Source organism: Sapajus apella, unplaced genomic scaffold, assembly GCF_009761245.1.
Source record: "Sapajus apella isolate SASKATOON/1434 unplaced genomic scaffold, GSC_monkey_1.0 scaffold14, whole genome shotgun sequence".
Classification (NCBI taxonomy): Eukaryota; Metazoa; Chordata; class Mammalia; order Primates; family Cebidae; genus Sapajus; species Sapajus apella.
In genome coordinates this window covers 30,803,088-30,813,637 of record NW_022436954.1, presented here as the reverse complement: position 1 = coordinate 30,813,637, position 10,550 = coordinate 30,803,088, and the positions used below count along the sequence as shown (strand labels likewise).

General features: G+C 47.8%; 1 protein-coding gene across 18 annotated transcripts in view; it reads right to left on the bottom strand.

Annotated features, from left to right (window-relative positions):
- Positions 1 to 10,550, bottom strand: part of PAX6 (paired box 6) — a 28,994-nt gene that overhangs the window by 1,330 nt on the left and 17,114 nt on the right. For all 18 annotated transcript variants that reach the window (XM_032282336.1, XM_032282346.1, XM_032282341.1 and 15 more), the window contains 6 exons: positions 10,379 to 10,544; positions 4,293 to 4,451; positions 3,753 to 3,835; positions 3,379 to 3,529; positions 3,164 to 3,279; positions 214 to 364 (listed from right to left, as the gene is read on the bottom strand). In XM_032282336.1, the coding sequence (XP_032138227.1) occupies positions 214 to 364; positions 3,164 to 3,279; positions 3,379 to 3,529; positions 3,753 to 3,835; positions 4,293 to 4,451; positions 10,379 to 10,544 (826 nt within the window). The remainder of the gene's footprint in view (positions 1 to 213; positions 365 to 3,163; positions 3,280 to 3,378; positions 3,530 to 3,752; positions 3,836 to 4,292; positions 4,452 to 10,378; positions 10,545 to 10,550) is intronic.

Sequence of the window (10,550 nt, the reverse complement as noted above, 5' to 3'; positions counted from 1 at the left end):
TTTTTGTCTATATGGTATCAAGTTACTAATTAGCTTAACTGAATTTCCCTTTTCAATCCCCATCCCCCAGGGACAAGGACAGCAAAGAGTTAAACACGCCCTCCCACGAGGCCAGGAGATTCTGTTTGGGTAAACTTCCAGTGAATAGAGATCACCTGGCAAAAGAAACTGTACAGGCCACCTCTGTGCAGCCTGCAGAAAGCAGTGGCTCACCTGTTGAAGTGGTGCCCGAGGTGCCCATTGGCTGACTGTTCATGTGTGTCTGCATATGTGGGGGGGTGTAGGTATCATAACTCCGCCCATTCACCGAAGGGCTGGTGGGCAGCATGCAGGAGTATGAGGAGGTCTGGCTGGGGACAGGGGGCTGTGAGGAGAGAGGCAAACCTGTGGTTACTGAGAAACACATGATACAGCCACAGCCCCAGGCGCCCTCCTCCCCAAGAACTCTGCCAACAAATCCGATCATTAAAGATGCCTTCACATGAAGTACTGGAATTCCATATGATCAATCTAAGATTAGGCCTCCAGCAAGAAGAAAGTTGCCTATATATCAAGCTTCTAAAGCACTGTATTTTCTGACAACTGTCCAGCTAGATGGTTGCCTCTATCCAGAAATTAATAGGATTCTTGTCTCTAACCTCTGCTGGCATCTTTGGAGAACCTATAGCATGAGGACCTTCATCAAAACACATCCCCTCTCCCTGCAAATCTGGATTTATTTGGGAATCCTGTGACCCCTAAAGCCCATATCTCTAGCTTTGGGACAGAGGGCAGTGGGAGGAGGAGCTCTCAGTAAAGTATGGCTTAGCGACCTTGGGAACCTTTCACAGCCAGATTCCTGGGATAAAAGCTTCTTTGAAGAAGCAGATCTGTAATGACCCCAAGTTAAAATGATCAGAAGTGTTAGTAAATATAAACCACCCCCATATTGAGAATTAATCATAACTTCCTAATAGACCCAAAAGCCCAGATTGAGTTAGTAAATGTAACCCACCCACATCCTGAGAATTACCATGACTTCCTAACAGACCCAAAAGCCCAGATTGAGTTGTAACCAGAAAATCATTGCTACCCTGGAACTATTCAGAATGGCAGCACTGAGAAGATAAAACCTTTCTCCTAACAAAGCCCCTTATGAGCTCTCACGGTACTATGCGATGGCAGCAAACTTGGGATCAGTTAATAGAAGTGTGTCAGGAACAAGCGTGTTAAATGATAGTACAGTATACTATTATTTCTCTTCTCTGCAAACTGGAGAGATGTTTCACATTCGAAGATCCACCATTCTCAGAGAGGGAAACAAATCAGAGAAGGTCCAGAGGAAGACACCCATGATTTGTAAAATGACTATTTTGGTCAAGAGAATGAATAAATGGATAGACAAACTGGCTCACCCACTCCAAAATTCAAAGAGTAGTTTTCTCTGAAGAGTAAAGTTACTGATCATTTTGATTTTCTCTATGCTGAATGAATGCATGTACGTTTTGAATTATATAAATTACGTAATTTTTAAAAGTCAGCGTTTGAGATAGATGGAATTCCCACACTGGTCTATGTGTGGAAACAATCTTGATATAATGGCAGCATCTACCTGTTGGTCTTATTATTTTCTCACATACACATATTGCTATCTTCACAGAAACCTGGATGTTGTTACAATATATGAAACTGAACAAGACACTCTGTGGCCTCATTAAAGTCTGATGATGACTGCTAACATCAAGTTCAAAGAGGCAAACAGGCCTTGAGGGCCCTGCCAGAATTTCAGCTTGCATTTGTTTCTAATTCCTGCAATAACTTCCTCTAGGCAACCTGACTTCTGGAAAATTCCAAGGCAGTTACAGCAATACCAACTAATGGGCTGTTAATCCCTTAATTTACATCAATTGCACTATGGCCAATAATATCCAGATGCAATAAAAATAAATATGTGAATAATTCCTCTGAGTTGCTTATCTAGCTGCTCCTATATTAGTCTGAAGACTGAAATATTTATTCTGCTGTTATTTGGATTTGAAATCCAGCAAAAAATGCTCAGTGGAGAATAAACAATCTGTGTAGCCCCAGAGCTGTTTCCAGCAGGGGCTCACGCTGGTCATTATCGTACCATCTTTAACATCTCTAATTGTTGGACAAACAGGAGTTCTAGGAAACCATTGGGAGAGGCCCACCAGAAGACAGACGTTTTTCCTATCAAGAACCCATCATCAACAAAGGTCTAGTACAAACCACCTGCCTTATCCAACTTTCATCATAAAGGGTGAACCTAGTGCAAGGCCTCAAAATGTAGGGGCTAATAGATATTTGGGACAGAACTAAGAGGACAGGCAGGCTGTCATACCAGGTGAACAGCATCAAGCTTCCCCGGCAGGTAAGAGAGCCACATACTTGTCACACCATTCACAGCAAAGACACACCAAATTTCCAGCAAATACCTGCTACGCCTTTCCTTATTGTAGATGTAGACAGAAAAACTAGCTTCCTCATTATATTAACTATATCTCACCATGTAAATAGGAATCCCATTTCCGATCCTTTTTTCTTTCTCATCAGTTTATCACACATACCCTAAGTAATGCCCCAAATGCATACACAGATTATATATTTAGCATGCAAACATAGTATAAACCCAAATTTGAAAATACTAATCTCTTGCTATCTGATAATGTGCCATCATTATTTCCACTTTCTGGCACCAGGCTCCCTGGTACCCAAAACATCCCCCCCCGCCCCGCCACCCAACATTATCCAGGTAACATTATGATAAAAAGCAGATCAACTTGACAAAACGACCGATTTTTATCATTACTTTTGTTAGGGCATGAATTAATGAGTCAACCACTTAAAAGAGATTGTATTGGCTGTCTTACTGGTACCCCAAACATGCCCCACTACCAACATTATCAAGCTAAACAGTACAAGAGGCAGGTTAACTTGACAAAACTGGACAGATTTTGATTATTATTATTTTTTAAGGCATGAATCAATGAGTCAATCACTTAAAAGAGATTGGATTGACTGTCTCTGGCGACTGGTCAAGCCAATTACTGTAGTGTGAAAAGCTCCCAAGGCCACACACATAGCCAATGAGGTCCGAAGGCCCTGACCCACTCCTCACTTCTCTGGGGCCGGGGTTACGCAGACCACCTCCGGCCACACTTACTTGCATAGGCAGGTTATTTGCCATGGTGAAGCTGGGCATGGGCGGCAGAGCGGTGTAGGTATTTGTGAGGGCTGTGTCTGTTCGGCCCAACATGGAGCCAGATGTGAAGGAGGAAACTGAGAGCAAGAGAAACGACAGTAGTCAGTGTGAGAGTCAGAGCCCAGAGCAAACAGGTTTAACACACTGATTTGTAGTATATTAGTATTTAGAATTACCGGGTGTGGTGGGTTGTGGGATTGGTTGGTAGACACTGGTGCTGAAACTACTGCTGATAGGGATATGACTAGGTGTGTTGCTGGCCTGTCTTCTCTGATTCCTCAGTTTTTCTTCTCTTCTCCATTTGGCCCTTCGATTAGAAAACCATACCTGGAAATCAGATAGGACAGGTTAGCACTGTGCCTATGTCGAGCCCAGCCCCACCTCGACACCTCCGCTGCTGCCCTCCCCATACCCATGGCAGCAGAGTATCTAGCAGACTGAACCTGTTTTTATTCCTATAAATAAACAGTGCTCTGTACAAGCACCTCTGTCGCTAGGAAAGGCAAATGGTATGAATCACAAAGTGTGAAACTGCACCGTCCCTTGGTACCTGTATTCTTGCTTCAGGTAGATCTATTTTGGCTGCTAGTCTTTCTCGGGCAAACACATCTGGATAATGGGTTCTCTCAAACTCTGAAAAAATAAGTTGATTTTCCACATTGTGCCAGAACTACACAAAATATGTTGACCAAACTGGATCAAGCTGTTTCCCACCTCCCCACTCCCATCACCTCCAACCAATTCCCTTTAAAACGCTTCTAGTGTTGACTGTACCAAGTGAAATTTTCTTTGGAATGACATTCAATGACCTTTCTGTGGCCTGAAATAGCCAAATCATCATGTTTCTCTTATAAGCCAGATGCTAAGTCTTTGAATTACTGGTACATGAAAAGAACACACACACACACACACACACACACACACACACACACACACACACAGAAGAGATGCCCAGAGAAAATAAAAAGACGGAAAAAAAAAACCTTTGCAGTCCTTTATGCAAAGGGCCCTGGCTAAATTTAGCTCTTTGTACTGAAGATGTGGCATTTACTTTGATTTACTGCTTCTCTACTTTGAAAAACTCCATCACCTTTCTCCAGGGCCTCAATTTGCTCTTGGGTAAAGGATGTTCTATTTCTTTGCAGCTTCCGCTTCAGCTGAAGTCGCATTTGAGCCTCATCTGAATCTTCTCCGTTGGAACTGATGGAGTTGGTGTTCTCTCCCCCTCCTTCCTGCTGCTGGCAGCCATCTGGAACAAAAAGAATGGGACGGTAAGAGAAATTTGGAATAACTTGGAGCCTCCAAAAGGGACCTGGTGTAGTCTTAAACTCCAAGAGCATTATATGCCGACAGCCTCACCAAAACATTCCCAGGGTAACTGTCAGCCTTCTTTAAATAAAAGACATTTGTGGTGTTAATTACCTGACCACCATTTTCTTTGTTTTTATCAAGATGAGACTTTATAATACTCACATAAAGTAGCATTTCTTGAATGAAAAAATAAGCACTGAAGTTTCCAATTAAAATGATCTTTTGTAAGTAACCCTGAGTCCCCAAATGCCTCACTCCTTTCCCTACAGAATGTCTTTACCTATGGCTGTGCTGGGAAAATGGAAGAGTGATATTCAAGATTTCAGTTGATCTATAATCAGTAATTCCCATCTAATCAATTAGATGTTGATAGGTTTGTAGAAAATGCTATTAAGAAACCAAACCAAGCTTGTAATCTTTTTAAAAAAATATTTATCTAGTTTTTATTTGAATTCTGCACAGTCAATTTCATTTTAAAGGTTGTGAATTTAGAAGTGCTCGCATTGTTCTGCAGTTTTATTCAACTATTGTATGAGTGCGCTTCGCCTTGACACCTATTACGAGCACAGCTGTAATTATATCATCACCAAGAACAGGCTATAATTGCTGAAAATGGAATTTTATATTTAGATAAAAGGACTGTCCATTCTTTGTAATGTGTTGCACCAGAGAAAAGTAAGATTTCTTTTAAATTTTTAACGTGTAATTTTAAAAAAGAAATGGTAGAGAGTTCACTAACTAAATATTCTATGCTGCAGCTGAATCTTTGGCATATCATTTAAGTGGTACATTTTTAATTAGGGCATTTCCACCACTTTTAATGTAATTTCTATCATTATACCCGGGAAAGTTTTATTGTTTTCCTTTGCTGCCTGGAGGGCAAGATGTGCACTTGGGCTAGCTGGCTCCCGCCTTGCACCTTGCCTGTAAGGCCACAGCCCGTGTGAAGGGAATCAAGACTGCCTGAACCCTGACTGGGCCTCCAGGGCCACTACATGCTGGGTCCTGGGTCGGGGGTCCTGAGGCCCCCAAGTGATACCAACATGGAGTACCCCCCATCCTCAAAACTTGGCGAGCAGCGCGGTGGAGGGGCCCCTAGGAGCGCCTTGGTGGGAATCGACTTGGCCAGGAATATTATTTATAACCAGGAGACAATAGGCTGCGCCTTCAAAGAGTTCAGGGAATTGTGACAGGATCTAGTGGGATCTTTTCAGGAACTTTGAAATGTTTTAAAACCCCAACTTTCTCCCCCATTTAAACAGGCGGATTCATCAGCACTGGCCACCATATGGGCCCTTGGAGATCTATTGAGATGACCACCAACACTTGAATAGCGAGGGGCTGCTTTTCAGCGCTGCACAATGCCCTGCGAGTAAGGGAAACTATTAAACTCCTGGGGCAGGAGCGTTGGCAAACTTTCGTGGGCAGAATTTTGAGGCTACAATGAGCGCGGACAACAAAAGGATTCTCTTGAGGCGTGCAGCGGGCCACATTGTGTTACAAGGAGCCCAGTCAACAGACTTTTCAGTGAAGTGTGTTAACCCCTCTGCTCTGCTATCATTAATCACTGTCCGAAGAGCGGGCGCCTCCGTGCTATTTAGGGCGCTTGGCTGGGGGCACGGAGGGTGGATGGGGGGCCAGGGCCCGGCATGGGGGAAAGCAGGGAGGGTGGATGGGGACCAGGGCCGGTTTCCTACGTTGGAGAGATGGAGGGGAGACAGGATGGAAACCAGTGGTGGGGGTGGAAGCAAGGGGGAAGGATTGGGGGTCTGGGTTGGGGGAAGGGGCGGAGGGCAAGGGAGGGAAAAAAGAGGGCTCAAAAAATACAAGAGGCCAGACGTATAAGAAAAAAGGACAGAAAAGAACGCTGAGAGGAAAAAGAGGCAGGAGGGCCGTACAAGAGTGGGAGAGAGAGGAAATGGAAGATGAGGGACAGAAAATATTAGTAACTGAGCCTCAGCTGGGCTCTGGGTCTTTGCACTCCATCAGAAAGGTGGGGGTCGGAGAGGGAGGGCTGCTCAGCTGAGAGGGACGGGCTCCACTCACGTGTACGGGGTACAGGCGTCTGTGCTAATTTACTGCCCCAAGTTTCCGGGGGGGACTTTTCAAAGTGTTTTTCAAGGGAAAAAATGAAGGGACCACCCCCACTCTCGCTTTATTTTCGGGTTTGGTGAAGAAGGAAGACTGCAAATAGCTCCTTTTGGCCAACTAGAAAGGCCGGAGGGTTATTGCTTTTGGAAAACAGACAAAAATGTGTGCATCTAGGCACATCTGGCATGGGGGGGGGGGCGGACACTGAGAAGAACACAATCCCCATCTCCCTATGGTCACTCATGCCTCTGCCATCCTGGGGGCCCCACCTCAGTCCCTTTTCTGACACATTCGATCCGCCAATTAAAGTTGCCCGGATCTGCCTCCGAAGACCCCTGCAGATAGCATCCTCTGCTCTCATTTGCTTCTTTGACATTTTCTTAATTTTAAAACATGGAGATTCATATTTTCCATGTTCTGTCTAACACAAACTTACACGCGGCCTACACAGGCACGCACGCAGTCGCCGCCACGCACTGCGCTGCCTCCAGAACTGACATTTAAGGGAGAAAAGTCAGCAGGGACAGGAGAGCTCAATTTTAAATCTGAAAAAAAAAAAAAAAAAAAAAAAAAAAAAATGTGGGAAGCGGGGATTGGAATTAGAGGCCAGCAAAAAGAAACCCGGGGCTGCAGGACCCCTTCTGGACCCCGCGGGGAGAGGAGGAGAGCATATCGGGAAAGTTTGTCACTTTACAAGTGGCAACTGTTTGCAGCCAGGCAGTGACTTAGCGGTTGGTCTCACTTAAAACGGGTGCCTTCCCCCCCCGCCCTTTTGTGGATTTGCCTTCCGCTCTTAAAGCTTTTAACAAAATAAAACTAGAAGTTGGATCTCAACTCCCCCACCCCCACGATAAACCTAAGTGGTGGACAATTAAGATATCTTCTTTAAAAGGCGTCCCCTCGGAGCTGCGCAAAGCAGGGGCCTTCAATGGGTGCCGTTCACCTTCCAGCCTAATCTGTGAGAAGGCGAGTGAAAGCGCCTCCCATTATCCCAGCCCCAGGACCATCTGACGCTGGGGCTAGGATTGAGAGAGAGAGAGAGAGAGAGAGAGAGAGAGAGAGAGAGAGAGAGAGGGAGAGAGAGGAAGAGGGAGAGGGAGAGAGAGGGAGAGAGAGACACTGAGTCGCGCTGGGAAATAAAATCATTCCTTAGTTTCTTAGTGTCTTAATCAGTGAGGCGGAAAACAAGCAAGAAAAGATAGCAACCCGGTTGCGGCACCTTTTCAGCTCTGGAGCGCAGATCAAAACATTGTAGCATCTGTTGAAAGAGAGGCTGACTAAATCCTATAGAGGTCCTGGGTATTATGGGGGGTGGGGGGTGGGGGGTGGGGTGAGGGGAGGAGGTAAGAAAAAGTATCTCCGTGATCCCTAAAACCACCAAATCGCTGGAGAATTGGGGCTGGATAGAGTTGTCTCTTGTTGTTGTCAGCCCCACGTTGTTGCGATTTTATTCACCGCCGCATGGCGTTGATCAGATGGAAACCATATTTGTCTCCCTCTGAGACCTAACCTCGCCTTATGCTTTTGGAGTAATGGACTCTTTAAACCCCAAGAAAGGCTTCCCGGGCTGGGAAAGGGAGCCAGGGAGGGAGGGGCCCCTCTTAGCGCCAAAAAGCCTGAGGATTCCCCGGAACGTGAAGCGAAGCTCGTCACCGCTGCCTGCTACCCCCATGCCCGCAGCTATATGTGCTTCGAGGGTCCTGTGCCTGGGCTGACAATCACCCCCAAAAACCTCACTTGAGGGTGGGGGTGTGGTGGTGATTGTCAGTTAACCCAGAATTTTCTAGCAACTAGGCGCGTTAAAGTGAAAACCCCCTCCTGAACTAGCGCCACCTCTGGCGCCCAGGCGCCCAACCATCACCGGTGGACCCTAACCCGTTAGACTCTCACTTCCCGCCCTCAGGCTGACGGGGACTAAAATCTGCTCGAATTGGTAACCACCTCTGGTGGAAGCTGCTCCCCTCGGCGGCTTCTGTCCCAACTCCAAGAAGCGGGAGGGGGGTGTCTCCTGCGCCCCAAGCTCAGGGGAGCCCAAGCGCCTAGGGAGCTGGGGATGGAGGCTCTGGGCTCAGCCTTCCCAGGCCTGGGCCACCGTGCCCCTGCATCCCTCCCCAAGACTTCTACGACCAAGTGGGCCAGACTCTTGGTGGGGGAGGGACCACCAGGACCTCAGATTGCTGGAGGCTGAGGGGTGGACGCTCGTGAGTGCGAAGTTCGGGTATCACTTGGGTGTGTCCAGAGTCTACACGTAGGAATCCTACGGTTTCAAAGGTCAGGCAGGCATGAGGTTGCCTACACTCGACGGGGTCAATCGCTAGTCTCACCAGAGGCGGGAGCGGGCCTAGGAGTCCTCTGCGCTCCCTCCGGGAGGCGGCGAGTTCCTGCGGGTTCGGGGCCGCGCGGGCGGGGTCGCCCAGGGGAACCGGGGCCCCGCGAGTCAGGAGGCCTCCGCCGGCCGAGCAGCCGCGCTGGGAAACAAGAAGCGAGCGCTTTGCTCCCTATCTTCCCAGTGTCCGTCCTATATTGTTTTCTGCTCTTAAAACTGACATGTCTAATTGGCAATTGGTGCCGAATCGTGTCCAGAGGTCTCTTGTGGAACATTTCTACAGCTGTCTCCTTCAACTAGACGCTTATTCATGTCGCCTTAATGAGAAACAAAACGTTCTCTAATGAGCAATTACAGAGCGACAGGATTGTTCCCATAACAAATTCTTGCGAGTGACAGAAGCATCCTTTGTACCAGATATTTCGCATACTGTTTCCGATTTTCCCTTCCCTCGCCCGACTCCATGGAGGCGCCGGGCATCCGGAGCTAGTCCGAGAGCGCACGGACGCGCCGGCAGCCTCCTAGCCGTCCTGTGCACCGCCCCCGGTCCGGAGCCCCCAGGCTCCGTTGTGCTCCCGGGAGTGAGACGCCACGTCCCATTATCCCGCATATTATCTCCTTGTCACGAGGACAACAAATACCGATTAATCTTCGGAGTAAACTGTTTCCTATTCTTGACCAAGCTACCTAGGGGTGTGGAGGGGGCGGGGGGAGCCAGCTGACCCTCCTCCCTACTGGCTCCTCTTCCTCCAGCCCTTCTCACAGACCCTGGGCTGTTCCAGGTCCCATCTCTCCTCGCAGACTCAAGCCTTCCCGGTGCTCCGTTGTCCTGCTCACAGTATCTTCACCCACCACTTCCACATATTCGCCACCCACAGAGAGTGAGAAAGTGGGGCCCAGAGGGGCGAACGGGGGAGGGGCAAGGATGGTGAGGTGGTCGTGGCTGGGAGACCACCGCTTCCAATGCCCCATCCCTGACTCGGCCCTGAATCTCCCTGCTCTCCCTTTCATGTGCACCCTACTCATAGTCACATAATTTGTCAATTACAGCAAAAAGCAAAACGATACAATTATGTTTACCTCGCAGTCTGTCAGTGTGTTAACTTGTCACACTTCTACAAGGGGGCTCTCCCTGCATTCTAATGCCAAATTTGAATAGTGCACCATGCAGCTCATTCTTATGCACACAGTTCAGCCCGCAAACACACACACCAGCCACCGTCATACCACTCCGGACATACACAACCCTCACATTCCCAGGCCAACAAGATGGTTTAACCAACACCACCTACATACAATGCAAGTCGATGTGTCCCAGGCCTTCAAATGCAGTCTCCCCCAGGACATTCCCCAAGCTGGAATCCCGGGGTGGAAAAGGTTGAGAGAGTAGGGGATAGACAACAGGCTGCCTATATGGAGAGCTGGGTTGATGGCTGCTTGGGTTTTACCTTGCGTAGGTTGCCCTGGCACCGAAGTCCCCGGATACCAACCAGGGCGGGTGCCCCAGCTTCCGGTCTGCCCATTCAACATCCTTAGTTTATCATACATGCCGTCTGCGCCCATCTGTTGCTTTTCGCTAGCCAGGTTGCGAAGAACTCTGTTTATTGATGACACCTGCAA